General features: G+C 36.4%; 1 protein-coding gene across 2 annotated transcripts in view; it reads right to left on the bottom strand.

Moving 5' to 3' along the window:
* The window catches only part of LOC128988056 (protein hobbit), a 69,765-nt gene extending 51,968 nt beyond the window's left edge, over positions 1-17,797 (bottom strand). The window contains exons 1-10 of one of the 2 annotated variants that reach the window (XM_054409239.1): positions 17,614-17,797; positions 14,593-14,719; positions 12,796-12,888; positions 12,131-12,229; positions 11,740-12,018; positions 8,548-8,694; positions 7,238-7,429; positions 6,549-6,665; positions 4,010-4,181; positions 59-240 (exon numbers count right to left, since the gene is read on the bottom strand). In XM_054409239.1, coding sequence (XP_054265214.1) covers positions 59-240; positions 4,010-4,181; positions 6,549-6,665; positions 7,238-7,429; positions 8,548-8,694; positions 11,740-12,018; positions 12,131-12,229; positions 12,796-12,888; positions 14,593-14,719; positions 17,614-17,672 — 1,467 coding nt within the window. In that variant the 5' untranslated portion in view covers positions 17,673-17,797. The remainder of the gene's footprint in view (positions 1-58; positions 241-4,009; positions 4,182-6,548; positions 6,666-7,237; positions 7,430-8,547; positions 8,695-11,739; positions 12,019-12,130; positions 12,230-12,795; positions 12,889-14,592; positions 14,720-17,613) is intronic. The other variant, XM_054409240.1, reaches the window with a different exon arrangement.
* Between the last annotated feature and the right edge of the window lie 1,792 nt (positions 17,798-19,589).

Below are 19,589 nucleotides of genomic sequence, written 5' to 3'. Positions count from 1 at the left end.
GTTTGGATGGTTAGAGTTCAACTGTATGGTCCAAGTTTTCTACCAAGGTGTTATATACCTGAAGACGTAGAGGAGCACCAGGCACACCCCGCAGTTTGACCAGAGCTACGCCTAGGTGGACGGGGCTACCCCACACGTGACACTTTCCCCCGCAGGTGGCATCAGCCACAGGACAACTGCCCAGGCGGCACCAAACTGACTCCAGCAACAGCTCTGCAGTCAGCTGCTGACCCTCCTGGCCTATGCACATCAAAGTTACTTGCTAGAAGAACAGGCTTATCTTTGTTCTGGATGAGTTTTACTCGACACTAAGAAAAATACTCATAAATGTAACCACTAATCTATGTTTTAGTTCTTCAGGACTTTCTCAATCACTATTAAGGGTAGTGATAGAGGATGCAGTGGTATACTATAAATAAATAACGGTAACATCATGGAATACTGAAAATGTATGTGGATATATGATAGGTTTAAGCAACCTATTAACGTTTTGACCAATTGACCATTGGAAGGATAGTCCCATCTTCTGAGTTGGTTTGAATTGCACTCTGGTGGCAATTTTTTGTTTTGTCTCCTTGGAGCTCGTGTTTGATATTTGTTTGTTGTAGGGATGGACGGGATTGAATTTTTAGTTCGGGACGGGACGGGACGGGATTTTTTCCTATGCATAAAAAGAACAATATTGATTATTGCAGTTCCCAAAAAAGACAAACAAAAACAATTTTTTTCCGTTTGTGACACTGATCTATAAAAACAAACAAAAATGGTTTGGTTACAACAATCTTCAGGTACTTATAGAAACTTGTGACTCGCGGTCACGGTGCGATCGTAAAAATGACCGCGGTCACGGGGTGATCGTCGGTCTGTCTCGCGGTCACGGCATGATCGTCGGTATGATTCACGGTAACGGCGTGATCGTCCGTATGAATCCGCGGTCACTAGGTGATCGTCGTTATGAATCCGCGGTCACGAGGTGATCGTCGTTATGAATCCGCGGTCACGAGGTGATCGTCGTTATGACTCGCGATCACGGCACGATCGTTGGTATGATTTCGCGGTCACGGGGTAATCGTCGGTATGACTCACGATCACGGCATAATAGTCGGTATGACTCTGCGGTCACGGGCTGATCGTCGGTATGACTCGCGGTCTCGGCATGAGCGTCGGTATGACTCCACGGCCATGGGGTGATCGTCGGCATGACTCGCGATAACGGCACGATCGTTGGTATGACTCCGTGGTCACGGGGTGATCGTCGGCATGACTCGCGATCACGGCTCGATCGTTGGTATGACTCCGCGGTCTCGGCGTAATCGTCGGTATGACTACGCCATCACGGCATAATTGTCGGTATGACTTCGCCATCACGGCATGATCGTCGGTATGACTCCGCGGTCACGGGGTAATCGTCGGTATGACTCGCGGTCTCAGCATGAGCGTCGGTATGACTCCAAAGCCACGGGGTGATCATCGGCATGACTCGCGAACACGGCACGATCGTTGGTATGACTCCGCAGTCACGGTGTGATCGTCGGTATGACTCGCGATCACGGCTCGATCGTTGGTATGACTCCGCGGTCTCCGCGTAATCGTCGGTATGACTCGCGATCACGGCGCGATCGTCGTTTTGACTCCGCGGTCACGGGGTAATCGTCAGTATGACTCGCGATCACGGCGCGATCGTCGTTTTGACTCCGCGGTCACGGGGTAATCGTCAGTATGACTCGCGATCACGGCGCGATCGTCGTTTTGACTCCGCGGTCACGGGGTAATCGTCGGTATGACTCCGCGGTCACGGCGCGATCGTCGTTTTGACTCCGCGGTCACGGGGTAATCGTCAGTATGACTCGCGATCACGGCATGATCGTCAGTATGACTCCGCTGTCACGGTACGATCGTCAGTATGACTCCGCGGTCACGGGGTAATCGTCGGAATGACTCGCGATCACGGCATGATCGTCGGTATGACTCGCGGTCACGGCGTTATCGTCGTTATGACTCGCGGTCACGGCGCGATCGTCGGTATGACTCCGCGGTCACGGCGCGATCGTCGGCATGTCTCGCGGTCTCGGCGGGAATTGTCGGTATGACTCCGCGGTCACGGCACGATCGTCGAAATGACTTCGCCTCCTGCGTTCGCGGAACATCTCTCGCGATAGCGGCGTTATCGTCACTCGCGGAGCGGCAAAATCGCCGATGATCGGACCATATCCCGTCCCGAAAAATTCCCGAATCAAATGTAATCCCGTCCCGAAAAACGGGAATATTTTTTTCCCGAAAATTTCCCGATATTTTGGGACCCGTCCATCTCTAGTTTGTTGTGCTTCTTGTATATTTTATTTTTGTCAAATTAATTAAATGTGATATTTCAACATTTCAATGTGGGAGCCTACAGAATATCATTAATGGACCAAAATAGGATACAATTCATATTAATACGCTAGGATTATGAAGTACAATTTTAAGAATTTCTGTGGTATTTTTTTGGATATTGAGGTTATGTAACGTTATTTTAGAGATATATATTGACCATTGTAGATCCGGCTCCTAGTTTATCAAAGTTTTACTGTGCTTAAACATAATTTTTTTTTTAAATTCATTTCTCTTTTAGACCCCCTTTACTGTACCTATGATAGGAGGTAGTCAATTTTAAACAGATTTTTACTTAACTAGAGCTGGCTGGCACTTTTTTAAGATACTTTCGATAGTCCAGATGATTTGATAATCCGAATGGGTTGCGGTCCCAAGGTAATCCGGATTATTGACGTTCTACTGTATTGTAAACAGTGGTGTAGTGGGGCGGGAAAGCATTTGAACGTGTTCCCACTCTGTTTTGCTCAAGAATTTTATATTTTAATTATTAAAATATAAGATTCTTGAGTAAAACATTAAATCCAATAGTTTAGTCAGTTTTTAGCGAATTTCCCTATAGGGAAGAAGCTATTACCGTAGGTCTCATAGAAAGACCTAAGCCCGGGACCGATTTACTTTTTCATTTTGATGTCCCCAGAGGCCAAAAACACCATTCGTTCAAATTTTTATATATCTATATATAGAGATATATATATATATATATATGTGTGTGTGTCCATCCGCACGATAACTTGAGTAATTTTTGTCCGATTTTGATAAAATTTGGTTTAAAGGTGTAAGGCGGGATAAACTTGAATGAGTTCGCGAACCAGCATGATCGGACTATGGGAACGAGGGTTTATGGGGGGTTTTATGGGGTAAAAATAGGTTTTTCCCATTTTTGACCCTAAAAACACAAAATTTCACAATTTCTTTTTAAACTATTTTGTAGAGCTTAAAAAAACAAATAATTTAGTATATTGAAGCATTATTATGCGCCTAGTTGTTACGTGTAATTTTAAAATTCCCATGTTATTCTTATGGAGAATAAGTCAACTGTTGTAGTTTGCTTGCTTATGAACATATTTTGATAAAAGTTGGAAAATACATTAATTAATATCTTACTAAACCACAGTAGCATACCTTTTAATATTCTACATATAAAAAACTTTTTTACCCTCCCTGTTGCAGCAAACCTACTGTAAGTACTCATTAAACTAATTCTGTTTAAATAGGGAATAAATGTGATATTTTTAAGGAGACATTTTAGTTTAAATCCAATCAGGCAAATGGAAATTCGCTAAGTCTGCAGGTTTGCTGCGGCGGGGTATTTTAGACAATGGTGAGAACCTACACTGAAAAATATGCTACCTACTATACCACTGATCCAATTGTGAACTATTTTAAATATAATGCAGTAATCCAGAGTTCAAACAATTCTTTGAATCTGACCTTTGAAAAATAAGTGTTACCTTGTTTATTTACCTTTTATATTAATCTAGTCTATTACATATTTTAGGCTAGAGATTTTATAATTAAATAATATTTTGCACTCAACAGAACATTTATTTTAGTTGTTTGGTTGTTCAATTAAATTGCATAAAAAATCTTTGTAGAGCAACATTAGTCCAGCCTATTACTAGTCTGGCAGACCTACCGTTGGTAGAGGGTTCACATGTGCAGACGACCTTGAGGTGACTGACACCACAGACGGAGTCGATGGCCGTGGGGTCGAGGTGGAGCATTGTGGTGACGTTCCACAACTCTGCAGACGCTCGCAGCTCCATACCTTGTAGCCAGTCCCAGCTGTCAGCTCGCCTCGTCAACTCCTACAGAGATGGAGAACATTAAACATTTGAATATTATATGTTATAAAAGATTTAAGAACAATCGTAACTTGACCTAGGACACAAACATACTAGTAACAGGGAGTATTATGACATTTCATAAGAATTTAACAAGTCACAGCACTAAATATTACAATAAATTTAGTAGGATTTGGCAAAATATAAATCAATTTGCAACAGTGCAAAATTTAATGGGGGTAATATTTTAACTGTCATCCTAAATACGTTATTTTGACTTGCGCAAGGGGCGCAGCAAATTCTGGACATGGTGACATCACCTTAGTAGGGATGGCCTGTTTTCTATCCTGTCGCCAGGGGCAAAACAACAGGACTGCTGGAGAAGCGCTTCGAACAGTAAGTACACTATTCGCGAGAGTTAAGAAGTCCCTTGAGCTAGAAAGACACCCAGCTGTTTGAAGGTTATCATCACGCACTATTCGCAGGCGCTAAGTGTGTGGGCGCCTCGTCTCAAAATGTCTATAAACAACTGTTGTTAACATCATGACTCATATGGCCAGTGGATGGTCGCGTCATTTGATTCAGTGGAGTCTTGTGTACGTGCGCAGTGAGTTCTGTTTTGTTTTGGACGTTCCTTGAAGCTATGGATATAAAAAAAGTGGTGTGACTTACATAGTGAAGAGAGGGATTTAATTATTATAATTCATTGTTGTAGCCCTGAAACTGTAATACATAAAATATTTGGTTTTACATTACCTTTTATCAGTTCCAAAACGGATTTAATTAGACAGGTAATTGATTTTTGTGACAATGAATGTAAAGACAAAAAGTTATTAGTGCTAAAAAATAAGCAACAGAAAGTTTCTGAATTAGAAAAGCCAGTAAACAACCTCCACATGAAAAACTGTCTACACCCAGGGAAAAAAGCAAGAGGGCTAACCACCTTAAAGTACAAATTAATAGTTTTGATAGGTGTGTAATCGCAGATATAATACGCAATTTTTACACCAATGAAAAAATTGTGCCTACGTTTAAGAAACTGTTACCTACCCGTTTTAAGAGAAAGAATAAATTTTGAATGGAACCAATGGGCAAATCGGCGTCTCTTAAAAGATATGGGGTTCAAGTGGAGGAAATGTGGTTCCAAAAGAAAATTGTTGACTGAAAGAACAAAAATCATAAAGTAGCAATAGGCTGTTAAGATTTTTGCCTTAGTAGCAAAAATTGGGTTTCCTTCGATTGTATAACCATGCAAAAATAGTTATGGCATTTATAAATATCATACGGATATTACAATAAAAAATTAAGCGTAACGACTAGCAAAGCAAAGTGAAAGACAGCTATGATTTTCGTCCGAAATGTTCCACTATGACGCCTTCAAACTACAAATAGGCCACAGCTCAGGGGACTACTTAACTCTCATGGACAGTATCTGCTGACAATATTAATCGGAGATAGCCGATATTCAAAATTTAAAACAATCCGAGAACTGGTAAATCAAGAGCATTCCCATTAGGGCATTCCCAGATAGTTTTAGAAGGTTGATTCAATTTTACCAGTTTTATTCCACTTTTTTGTTGTGCATCATGAATGTTCAGGGCATGACATTTTTGCACATATTTTACACATAAATTTAGCGTAGATTCTGTATTACACAAAACTTTGGTGTTTATTAAGTAGCCTACAGTAAAAGATTTTTATTTCATTTTACTTAATGGATGACATGTTATATACATTTCAATATAATTTCATACAGGTGAATTTTTCTACGCTTTAAATTAAACCTCAACATATTTTTCAAACGGCAATGATGATCTCCCTCTAAGTATTGTTGTAATTAATATTCTGAGCTAATAATCTCAAGACATTAACTAATTTACAAACTTGTTCGCACACCCTCGGCTAGCTTGTTGTAGGCTGGGTTATCTGGATAAGATTAAGGTGTTACTATTAGAGAAACAAACCATTAGATAGACACAAAAAACTATATTATTCAATTAAATTTTGTCTCCAATCCACATTTCTAAACTGTTCTGTTAATACTGTTCTATGAAATGGCGACCATACAAAGTAGGTATTTTAAGCCAAGTATGAATGGAGATGAGTGTAGGATGAGTGGCGCGATCTTGTAGTCTTGTTAGTGACTAAGGCCGACATTCCTTAGACACAGCTGTTAATTAATAGCCCATACAGCTAATGACAACTAAGGGACCTACAGTTTATAGTGGAATCCGAACCACATTTTTGCCTTGGTAATTACGAATTGGTCTAATTATCAGGATAGTACTGCGGATAGTCGTAGTACTCACCCGTGCGGACGTTAATCCACACTGGGGAGTATCGCATCCACAGTGCATGCCTATAAATATCCACAATGTAGTACTGCAATACCTTGTCTGAGTCTGGTTGCAGTAGGTGAGTCCTAACCCAAGAGAACACATGTTCGTGGTCATAAGAGACAGTCAGGGAGTTGAGAGACAAGTGAACATTCATCACCTTCTCCATTACCTGAAATACAACAATAGCAAATAACTATCAACAAAAGTTTATAGCTTGTACATTTGATTTTAGTTGTATTATATGGTGTTGGGCGGATCTACAGTTTTTGCAGCCATGATGAATGGCAGAGGTCCCTGTGTGAATGTTAGTCTGTAGCAAACTTGTGATCTCAACTTCCTCTTTTTCTGTAAGCCATGCTGTATTACTACTAACGTATGCTATTCCATTACTTTGCTTTTTACAAACACGACGAGCTAAAATATATTTATTTATCAACCAAGTCATATAGTTAAAATTAACCTCATTTTTACTTTACATGACAGAGTACCGTACTATATCTGGTATAGTAATATAAGCCTACACTAAAATAAAATCTGAATGACAGGTTAACTACGGTGGCTGTAACAAGTTGATGTAAATTAAATTCTTAAAACCAATAGGGCAGTGATTTTTTAGGTGTTTAAAACAAATTAAAAAGCTAACTAATAAATAGCATATATAAGTATTTGTTTTTTAATCTATTTTATCAAGAATAACCAAGCCTTTAAGTAAGTTTTCAAGAGTAGAGAGCAAAATCTCACATCTGTTGAGAAGTTGAGATTATGCAGAGAAAGAGTTTTGTTGTTGACATGTAACTGGTTGACTTCCAGCTCTAGGCTCAGCTGAGGCCAAGCGTGTGGGACGACTGCAGGTATAAACCTTGTACTGAGCTTCAGACTATGGAGAGTGGCCAGGTCTTGCAGCAACGCATCTTCCAGCTTCACTGTCAATGACTGTAACACACGACCACACAATAGGTGTAAGAAATTTACTGAAAGTAGCATAAAGAGCTAATATTGTTGACCTCTGTTTGCAAAACTTGGTTAACTGACTATTTATGGATACTAACTGTAGACTATTTCCTAAAAAATATCGATTTTGCACACTGATCTACATTTAATGTGATAACTCTTTTCTGGTAAGTAGGAATTACAGTAGAACCTCTTTAATCCGAACTAATTGGGACCAGGGGTAGTTCGGACTGGTGAATAGTTCGGATTACAGAACATATTGTTGTTTTTACATAGCAATAGCCAAAACATGACTAAAATTAATCTAAATTATTTTGGGAAAAGTGAAAAAAATGTTTTATAAATTAAAATACAGTGTTTATATAATACAGTAGTAAACATGGTGACTAAACAGGACTGTACATTTAATATATAGTATACAATAAAGAACTGCTGTACTGTGTATAGAGTACAGCAATGAGAGGTTCGGATTAGTGGACGTTCGGATTACGGGGATTCGGATTAAAGAGGTTCTACTGTACAATAATTAGTGATATGTCAGTTGCAATTTTTATCCGTTCGGTTTTTCTTTTATCGGTTGTACTCATATTTCAGGAAATCTTATAAATCGCTGTTCAGGGAATTAAATGTCTTAACTGTTCCAAATTTATACATATATTCAAAACATTAGTAGGTAATACAATCAAACAATGAAAATTTGTTAAATGATCATTTTGACCACAAAACACAAGGATTTAAAATAATTTTGTATTGCCAATCCATCGTCTATGTCTAGTTAAGAAGACACCAACATACATGGAAAAAACTGTACAATAATTTACCACTAGGTTAAACAATATAGCCATACAATGTTATTTAAAAAGAATTTATCCATACTTTCAATAGAAAAAAACTACTACCATATTAAATGAGTATATATACAATCTTGGTCTTTGGGGTTCGACCGTGACTATGTACAGAAACTACCAACATTTTGGCCACATAATAGTCAGTTTAATTTATATGAATATGAATTAATGTTTATATGAACAAACCAAAAATTCCTTGCCATTACAGAGTTCGCCCATAGCCAGTTGGAGGTTTAAACATTATGTCCATACCTTAGGAATAATTGGAGCTAATCTCTGCACAATCAGTCCAAAATCTGGTTTAGTAGAGTTAGAAGTGGTCTTATTTCGTTCTTGAGCAAAACTGTAAAATCCATCGTTTATAACAGCTTTGGTGTGCTCTAGACCCACGTAGACTTTCTGTAACAGGCAAAACAAAATATAAGTTGACAAATTTAACATGCTCTAATTTTCATTTTGAAAACAAGCTATTCTTTTATGGATTTTATGTAACTGCTCGATGAAACAAACAATGTATCGTTATTTGATAATTAATTATGATATAACTTGTGGTGAGGTTTTGATTTAAGAGTACAGTACAATTTTTTCTTAGTAGGTAGGCTAGTTCTAGTTTTTACTTAACTACAGGGTGGGGCAATGAAAGCGCCCCAATTTATAGGTTGTGCAAACTCAATAATATTTACCCTATGGATATAAATAGCACATCAAAACACAGCTTATCTTTTGCCATTTTAACTTAACAAAATCATTTTTTCCATTTCTTGAAAACAATATCCTGCAAGTGACGCCCATGTCCTACTTGATATTCCTTTTTAGTCCCTTGAAAACGCCATTAACCACTTCTCCAGCATTTTTTCAGGAATCACTTTAGTTTTTGGGCAATTCTTCGCTTCGGTTCAAGCAAATCTGTAGAGTGACTTTGAAAAACCTCGAACTTCAAGTAGCTTATTAGAATAACCCCCCCACCCCCAAAAAAAAAGAGCCAACGTAGAGCTTTCAACAACAAAATCCTTCTGGCAAATCTCTTTGGACTTTGAGTTACTGCGACTCGCACTCTTTCAACGTTTGCTGGTGTACAAAAAGTTTTGCGGCACCCACCGATAATTTTTAAGGGTTAAGCGTTTATCCTAAACAAGTTTACCAGTTCACCATTGTTTTCCAATTTGGAACAGTGCCATGTTGACCAAGGTTGGAATGTGGTCCAAACAATATCTGGGGTTTTTGCACAAGAATCACTATTTTAAAAATAGGTTTCCACATCAAAATCTAATTGTTAATTGCCTCAGGCATAATATTTACTAAAATGGCATAGTTTAATTGATGTTATAAGCACAGTTGTTCATTCATTGTTGCTTTACTTATAGTGTGACAACGAAAGAAAATTGGGGTGCTCTCACTGCCTCACCCTGTATAAAGATCAATATTTCTAGATAACTGATAAAAAGCAGTTGCTTATTAGGGCCTTGTACCTGAACCTGTACCTGAAATTCCAAAAGATCAGAGAACTTACACAATGATCTCTGTAATTTAACTTTTCAGCAGTGTTGGGGAAGCTACTTTTAAAATGTAGCTACAACTACTTCTACATTTCCAAAAAAGTAGCTTAGCTACAGCTACAGCTACAGTTCCGAAAAAGTAGCTAGCTACAACTACAGCTACAATGAAATGTAACTACAGCTACAATTTTAGCTACTTTTTCAAAGACGTTACTTTTTATTCCACGCACATTAGGTAAATGTAAAATTAATTTCAACTACATTTTTATTAAACAAACATTTAAATAAAAAATGTCAGTATTGTATCTAACATTACTTGGAAAACAAATTATTCCTAGATTTGTTGGAATTATAAACCTAACATTACAACAACAGAACCAAATAGTTGGGTGTCCCATCATATTTAGTACTTATTTTTAAATATTGCATTATTTTTAAGCATATATATGTAAATTTCAAAGGACATACAACCAAACTATATTTTTAAAGCTCATTTTATTTCTTTTATATAGATTCATTTATAGATGTCTTATATCAACAATTAAGACCAATAAAACTGTAAGACGATTATTTAAAAATACTTTTTTGTGTTGCAGAGCCTATAGCCTACTGAAATTGGAGTTTATTGCCTTTCTTTTCTTTTATTGTTAAAAACTACATTGCTATAGCTTTTAACCATAGTGATAAGTTACTTGTTCTATGAATAACACTTTTCAATGTCAAGAAATCGTCCTTTATCGTCATTATGCATAGGGCAAATTGTGCTTCAACCTAGTTGGTACAGAAAACAGTATTCAGCAACTTATCCTGAAATCGTCTTTTAATTTAAACATGTTGAAATTTGTAAAGTAAAAATAACATGTAGGCCTACTTTGCTATGTAACAAGTTGGCTATAGTAGGCTTGTTCTTGCAAGGACTAAACAGATATATTCCTAATACACCATAGCATAGCCTAGGAATAGTCCTATACAAGAGCTGTTAGCCGGAGCAAACTATGCTATTTTTTCAATGTAAGTTTCATGTTATATGGAGATTTTTTTCGTTACAATTATCATGTAGTCCAGGCATATCTTAAATCTCATAAAGTCAATTTACTCTTTGTTAATTTAGTAAACCTTTGAAAAATATTCGTAATCTAACCAAGGAAGGGCTTGTGATGATGAACCACAATCAACAGCTGAAGCAAAGGTTGATAGACCAGCTTTCTCAAGGTTTGGTGTTGGTTTCCATTAAAACCCAAGTTGAAACACTATCGATATAGTAAAGAAACTAAATTGATTACTAATTTCCCTGTCAATCACTTGCAAGCATTCAATAGCTTCTCTTGTCACCGGTAACGTTTTAACGTCGTCTGCATCTGGCGATTTTATTTTATCTGACAGTAATCATAGAGTAAGTAAATTAAGGAAATGAGAGCCAAAAATGTGGATAACACTCATTTAATGGCCTCCATGTCCACACAACGTTATAATAGGGAATGAAACGGCTGCAACCACCTGTATGAAGCCAAGAAAGTAGGCCCAATTTTTTTGAAAATCTCAGTTTGAAAGAGGTTGTTTCAAGTAAGGTTGAGGTTATGATAAAAATCACTATCTCAAACAATGTTAATGTAGCGAGAAAAGTAGCTAAAATTCCGCTACAACTACTTAAAAAATGTAGCGTAGCTACAGCTAACGCTACCTACAAAAAAAGTAGCGCGCTACTGTAGCGTCGCTACTTGTAGCGCGCTACTTCCCAACACTGCTTTTCAGCTAGGAAAATCCTCAAAGTTCAGAGATACAATACGTCTTCATTAACCAAAATCATATTTATATATGAAGTTTTAGCATTAAAATAGTAAGAAACTGGGTTGTTTTATGTTGTACAACTAATAAATCAAACTAGAGAACATTAGTGGATTCTTTAAAAAATATATATATGGTAGCATTTTACTTAAAGAATGAATACCTCAATAGACAGAGGACCCTGGGCGACTAGTGTAGCTTCAGCCGTGAGTGCGACACTCAGCTCAGCCAAGCAGGCTTCTGAGGTGGTAGGGGAGGAGGGAGCGTGACGTAGCAGCTTGGCACTGGACGAGCCCATCGTCACGTTGACCAGCAGTGAGCGACAGCTGTGTAGCACAGAGCCATCTATGTGTAGATCAGACAATGTGACATGACAGAGCCACTCTGGTGACTGGGCTCGCAGAAACACACCTGTCACTGAGTGTACATCCACGGCCATGAACTGACAAGACAAACAGATCACAGGTCAGAGTGTTATCATGTCACACATATCCATCTATGGACAATAATAATACTAAATTTACAGGTACCAGTTAACATTTGGTTAAGCTTACCTGAGCAAAAGTGATGACTATTGGTGGAATTTTCTGGTCGTGAAAAGATGGAGGAGGTTGCCATGGTTTAGGAGGAGCGTCTCTACGACTTTTGACATCCTGTAAAAAACAAGAAATAAAATTAGATTTTAACCTGGTTGGTTGGGGATAATTTAATGTTTAACAATATACCTTCAGTACAAGATAGAAGTTTCCACATTTTTGTATCCGCTAACAAGCTTTTCTTTAACATTTAAAAACTTAGTTGACCTTTGGCATTAAATATTTGGCCTAGAGCTTGATCAAAATTATCAAACTGAACATTCAGTTGTAAATATAAGCTTGCAAGCAGATGCTCGTCAGCAATGATAAAGTAGTACTAAATGGATTAAAGGGACCGTCCACACTAGTTGCCAAATAGGTACTTCCTCACTATTACCATGTCCTTATATTTAGAGACAAACTGCACCTTAAAAAAAAAAAATAGAGTTGGAGGTTGCTAGAGCACTAGCAAACCCACCCATAGTTCATAGGAATTTGGGAACATAAACCCATTTGTCAACCGGGGAAATAGTCACAAACATCAAAACCAAAAGTGATTTAGTTTTGTATCAGTTTGATTAACGCATTTACGTCTATGTCTAAAAGATAGTATATACAATGAGATCTTTGTCTATATTTGTTACCTTATTTATCCGTACATCGTGAACCACAACAGAGAGAAGCTTGGCTACTTCACTGCTGAGAAAGCTGCTGCGGAATCCTATCTTGTCAATATGCTGTGATCAATCAAACAACATTTCTAACTTTTAAAGTGATATAACCAGTGTGTTTTTAGCGAATTTCCCTATAGGGAAGTAGCTATTACCGTAGGTGGCATGGTAAGACCTAGGCCCGGGACCGATTTACTTTTTCATTTTGATGTCCCCAGAGGCCAAAAACACCATTCGTTCAAGTTTATATATATATGTATTATAATCAACAAGTTAAGTAAATTTCATCAAAATCGGATAAAAATAACTCAAGTTATCGTGTTTACGGACATATATATATATATATATATACAACTACAAATATATAATATGTATATATAACTCAAGTTTTATATGTCCGTGAACACGGATAAAAATCGGATAAAAATAACTCAAGTTATCTTGTTCACGGACATATATATATATACAACTACAAATATATAATATGTATATACAGTATATATAATATGTATATATCACTCAAGTTATCGTGTTCATGGACATATATATATATATGTCCGTAAACACGATAACTTATTTATATTTTTATTATATTTTTTTTTACTTATATTTTTATCCGATTTTGATGAAATTTTTTTAAAGGTGTAATGCGGGATAAACTTGAATGAGTTCGCAAACCAGCATGATCGGACCATGGGAACGGGGTTTTACGGGGGGTTTTATGGGGTAAAACTTGGTTTTTCTCATTTTTGACCCTCAAAACACAAAATTTCCCAATTTCTCTCTAGACCCTTTAAAGAGCTTAAAAAAAACAAATAATTTAGTATATAAAAGTATTTTTTTACGGTTATTGGTAACGGAGAAAATTAAAAAAATTTTAAATTTAAAACTCCCATGTTATTCTTATGAAGAATATTGTAAAACGTTGTAGTTTACTTGTTTATAGATATATTTTGATCAAACTTGGCAAATTTATTTATTTTATACTAAGCAATTAATATTTTACTAAAATAGACTATTAGTTTCAGTTTCCTTGTAGCAGCAAACCTAGGCACTTTTTTAAACCTAATGTTATTTAAAAAGTTTTAATTGAAAATCAATTCAGATAAACGGAAATTCGCTTAGTTGGTAGGTTTGCTGCGGCGGGGGTATTTTTTATTATTATTAGTGCGTCAACTCAAAGGGTACAAATTAATACCTCCTTATGTTCAGTACCCTACAGTAGGGCTGGATACAAAAAGCTAGGAAAATATAAACTCAAAACAAAAACCTTTTCTCATTTAAAAAAAAACTTTTGCAGAGTTGGGCTATTTAATTCTTAAAAAGTAGGATGCTTCATAGAAATGATTAGGTACAAACTTGAGTCCAAATTGACTAAGTTAGGGACTTTAATGCCGGTACATGGGTCATAAGAATACCCACCTGATTCACATGTTGTTCAAATCAGCTGAGGAAATTACCCTACTTCTGACTTTTAAGACTTAGATATTTACAGATCTTTAGGACTGGACTACAAGTACAGTAACACTAGTAGGCCTATTCTTAGAATCCGAGAAAAACTAGTGAATATTCACTCCCTAGAGTGTTAAGATTAGCTTAATAAAACAGGTGTCAGTTATATTATCATCTGTAAGCAGTATTCACAACAATATCATAGTTCTTATTGATAGCCCAGTTGTTGTATCATAAGAAGTCAAACTTTTTACGGTAACTTAACTTGGTCATTACGGGTAGCTGATGATAATCGAAAATTAAACTAAGGATTCTTACCACATTAAAGCCATTTTTCGAAATAAATACATCTCTTAGAGTAAAGTAAAAGAAGCCAATACGCCCAATCCTGATTTCTATGTGAAATTTGCGTTTTATTATCCATGTCAACAGTTCTGGTAACAGCCTAGAATAAAAGAAAGAGTTACAATATTATTAAATGTAATATTATGATATATCACAACAAACCATACCCTGTATGAATAGGCTTGAATTGTAAATCTAGAATAGAATTGTCAGTAATAACAATAAACTTGCATGAATATGATTAACAGCAAATTTAAAGGTACTAACAATCTGCCATCATAAATCTTCCATCGGGCGCGGAAGTTACCTCCGGGTCACTAATTTTTTTGTTATAAAAACCATAGTAGGCCTATGTGTTCAGCAGGGCTGTCGCCTGATTTACCTCACACACCTCTTTTGCGGAATCGGTTTTGTCTACTCTTACTTCTTTCCCAGTTGTCAGTTGAACTTAGGGAGTGGTTAACGTCACTACTAGAAGTAGCTTCCGTGTGCGCCCTGTGATGTAACGGGTTTCCCGGAGCCTAGTTCCTTGTGCTCCCTTGTGTTAGACCTTATTTAGCGACATTAAAAAATGGATGAAGAAGAACGAATTGTGAGATCGTTGGCTAGTGTTGAAATGGAGGAGAGGAACCAACATTTAATGGAAAGACCTAAGTTAATGGTGAGTTTGTTTGGGAACTTTTATTTTTCAGGAGAGCTTTGACAAAATGAGTAGTCCTTCTAACAATAGTATATTACGTTACTAGACGAGTGTGGTCGTTCCTGTGCGAGACGAAGTCGAGTACGGGATTACCAAACGAGTCCGGTCAACACATTTTGGACGAGTTACGTACGATAGTTTACGCCATACTACTAAATCTTTATATATTTCCACCAACTAAAGGACTAAAAATCACTAGTCGTAATCTATAAGAGAGGTTATGTTTTTGTTTATAAACACTCATTGCCTCGCAAATGCAGTATAATCAGCTGACTGGTGTCCGGTAAAAACTCATTGCAGTACAGTAGTATGCAATGAAACCCCATTTGATTAAGCTGGCGGCAAACAGCTGTTTTCTGGACTAAATCCTTGAATGGGAAGTTCGTCAAAATATTATAGTGTGGCGTAAATGATTTTTTTTCATTAGACAATAGGTGTTTTATTTAAAACACTATTGCAATGTTTCTAAGAGCTTTGACAAAGTAAGGTGTCCTTATGAAATGATCTTTTTTCACAATACCATAGGTGTTTTTATGTCATACACTGATGCAATTTTTGTCTAAGAGCTTTGACCCAATGAGTTGTCCTTGTAACAAATGATTATTTTCATTAGACCATAAGTTATGTGTTTTAGCGAATTTCCCTATAGGGAAGTAGCTATTACCGTAGGTGGCACGGTAAGACCTAGACCCGGGACCGATTTACTTTTTCATTTTGATGTCCCCAGAGGCCAAAAACACCATTCATTTAAATTTTTATATACGTATATATATATATATATATATATAGACTTATATATATATATATACGTCCGTGAACGCGATAACTTGAGTAATTTTTGTCCGATTTTGATGAAATTTGGTTTAAAGGTGTAAAGCGGGATAAACTTGAATGAGTTCGCTAACCAGCACGATCGGACCATGGGAACGGGGCTTTACGGGGGGTTTTATGGGGTAAAAATTGGTTTTTCTCACTTTTGACCCTCAAAACACAAAATTTCCCGATTTCTCTTTAGACCTTTTTAAAGAGCTTAAAAAAAAATAATTTAGTAGCCTATATAAAAGTATTTTTGTTCGATTATTAGTAACGGAGAAAATTAAAACAATTGTTAATTTAAAATTCCCATGTTATTCTTATGGAGAATATTGTCAAATGTTGTAGTTTGCTTGTTTATGGATATATTTTAAACAAACTTGGCAAATTTATTTATTTTGTACTAAGCTATCAAAATTTTACTCAAAAACACACTTTATTAGTGTCCTTGTAGCAGCAAACCTAGGTACTCGTTAAACCTAATGTTATTAAAATATATTTAACTGAAAATCAATTCAGACAAATGGAAATTCGCTTAGTCGGCAGGTTTGCTGCGGCGGGGGTATTTATGTCGTACACTAGGCCTATTAAAAATTTTCTAATATACGATAGTACTGTATATGTAGGCTACAAAAAGCAAGTCTTTTTTATCCACAACACTTACGTATTTTTAATGTTTATTATAACATTTTCTATTTGATATACAACTTAAGTAATAGTGTGATATTATGAGTTATTAGTAGGCTAATAACTCATAAAACATGTTTTTCTCATAGTTTTATTGCTATTAAAATGTTTTTTACTCATCATTGTAAAGTTTTTGTACTCTCAGAGGTAACTTACGTGAGCGCCCTTTGGTGTTTGAAAATCAAAGCGCCCGACAGAAGGTTAACAACAATTTGAAATACGATATCTGTTGACTTTTCAGCTAATAAGAAAGTAACTCAAGACCCAATGTGGTACTGTTATAAATAAATTGTTAGATGTTAGAATGAACTCAAATCTGAGATTTCTAACTAACTAGGCATACCCTGTTTAAAACTTAGCAGATAATTAACTTAGCTGTCAGGGTGCTTAACTTAAAGGATTTGTTAAAATGATTATTGCCTAACCTTGCAAGTGCAGCCCCAAGTTACAAAAACTCTGTAAGCTATTTTGGAAAGGCAGTTTTAATTAGTTATTTTTATGGGCACTTAAGCTAACTGTAGCCTAACTGTACCTAATTCAAAATGTTTAAAGAGGTCCTAAGTTAGTAACTTAATTCTTGAATTTGTAACTTAAAAAGATACTTTTATCATATTATAGGCCTACCTATATCAGAATAACTTAATTAAAATGATAAGTAAGTTATTTCACGTTTGTTGGAAAATTACCTCGAAAATATATTGGGGTGGCTAATTTACAGTATATAGGCTACTTATAATGACTGTATAAAGTGTAGGCCTAGGTCTACAAAATATGATAGCAAAACATAACCTCACCATTTGCAAATCAAGTAGAATATCCCACAAACAAGTACCAATACTCCAAATCCATCCATTATAGAATATTTTAAATAACTGTACCCATATCTTTATGAGTCATCTAACATTTCCTAATTATATTCATAACTACAAATTCAAATTACAGTAGCCTACTTCAGATGAAAAATTGACAACTAACTAACATAACCATAACATCAAAAATATCAAATCAACTTTTTTTATTTGTTTTGGTTGATTTTTTTGTAATTACTCTTTTTGCTTATTGACGAATGCAGTCTGATCAACAACATGGAGCTGTAATGTTAATGTTCTTTGATTGCTGAAAGCTGAAAGGATTGCTCCGACAAATTTTGTCCAGTATGATGTTGATAGAAAAAAAGCCAAGAAAGAAACAAGACGTTAATCTGTTAGGATTCCTGACTACGACGTTGACGGCACGGACCTGAAAGGGAAGGGACATTCGATTCAGTTTTTTTTTTTAATTCGCTTCGACTTTTATCTCAAAGTAGTTCGACTTTATTCTCGAAGTACTTCGACTTAATTCTCGAAGTAGTTCGATATTTCTAGTCTTACTTCAACACACGCAACTTTTCCTCTGTTTCTGTCATTGTCATAGTATCCGCTCACTTATGCAAATGTCATGCTTCAATAAAAGAATTGCAAGTATTTCAGGCTGCTGTTGAAGGCATAAACTAAAAATATTGTTCAATCAATTCATTATTAATGTCATTTCATGATGTGTGTTAAAAACTCTTTCTTCCTGCCAATTCTGATCAAAAATATGTCTACAGAAACACCCCTACATCAACAGTTAATAGTTGTGGTTGCAGTTGCCACAAAATTATAACAAACTATAATAAGCACTGCAAGTATAAAGTCGATGTAATTTGAGAAAAATGCCAAGGTACCTTGATTATTAAGAACTTTGAGAATAAAGTCAAATAACTTCGAAAATAAAAGTCGAAGTAAACTGGAAAACGATGAACATTGAGAATAAATTCGAATTACTTCAAGATAAAAAAAAGTCAAAGTGATTGAAAAACAGAAAGAAACAGAAAGAAAAAAAAACAGAAAGATTGGACGGATCGGCCAATTATGGTCGTCTCCGTACTTTAGTGAGTCGCAGTGAATGGCGTACTTTAGTGAATGGCAGACAGGTGACATCAGCTCATTTATTCGCACTTTATTGATTTAAATTTAAATTTATGGACATCAATTTATTAAAATATTGAAAATAAAACAATGATAAAACATACAGAATTGAAAACCGAGACAATATGAATTAAAAACCTATATCCCTACATTTTTAAAGGGAGTCAATATTGTCAAAGTCCAGTAACCAATCTTTCGTAAATACACAAATACCATTTTAGCTGCTTCCAAACAAAACAGCTGTTACAACACCACTTGCAACGTTGCCAGTTCAGAGGCCGCGGCCTGGAGTTAAAGGCGGCCGTGCTTCAGGGCCGTTGTATCTTACAGCATTTCTGAGGCAAACTCAACACTATAGTCTCGAGGAGTTTGGAAAACACTTTAATTGTTTAAAAACTAAATAAAGCCATTAATATATTATTAAACTTAAATTTGTTTACAGAGAGGTTAGCATTTGTGTGGCTTGCCGTCAAGCTGCCAACATGACAACCCGGTTCTGTGTTTCGGTTAGAGTGGTCAACCCGCAACCACAAAAATTACGTGGTCTTGGTGGTGGGTTGACGTGTACGCACCCGTCTAGGTACTGCCCCAAAACTGCGTGCCACCACAAAAATCCGTCAAAGCAATATTCATCCGAGGTGGTGGGTTGTCGTGAAGCTCCTTGTACACAGCCTTGTCTGGCATCTACCCGCCACGGCCGCCACCAGGCACGTCAGCGACAAAGGTGCTTCAGATTTTTTACGACTTAAAGAATGGATTAACGTGTAGCTCTATGAGTATGAAAGTATGACTTATTCATGGCTTCATGTACGCTACTGTCC

This window comes from Macrosteles quadrilineatus, unplaced genomic scaffold, assembly GCF_028750875.1.
Source record: "Macrosteles quadrilineatus isolate MER2022 unplaced genomic scaffold, UCM_ALF_1.0 Scaffold_2__2_contigs__length_208266976, whole genome shotgun sequence".
NCBI classification, from domain to species: domain Eukaryota; kingdom Metazoa; phylum Arthropoda; class Insecta; order Hemiptera; family Cicadellidae; genus Macrosteles; species Macrosteles quadrilineatus.
Note: the sequence above shows the minus strand (reverse complement) of the source record. Positions and strands in the feature narration are given on the sequence as shown.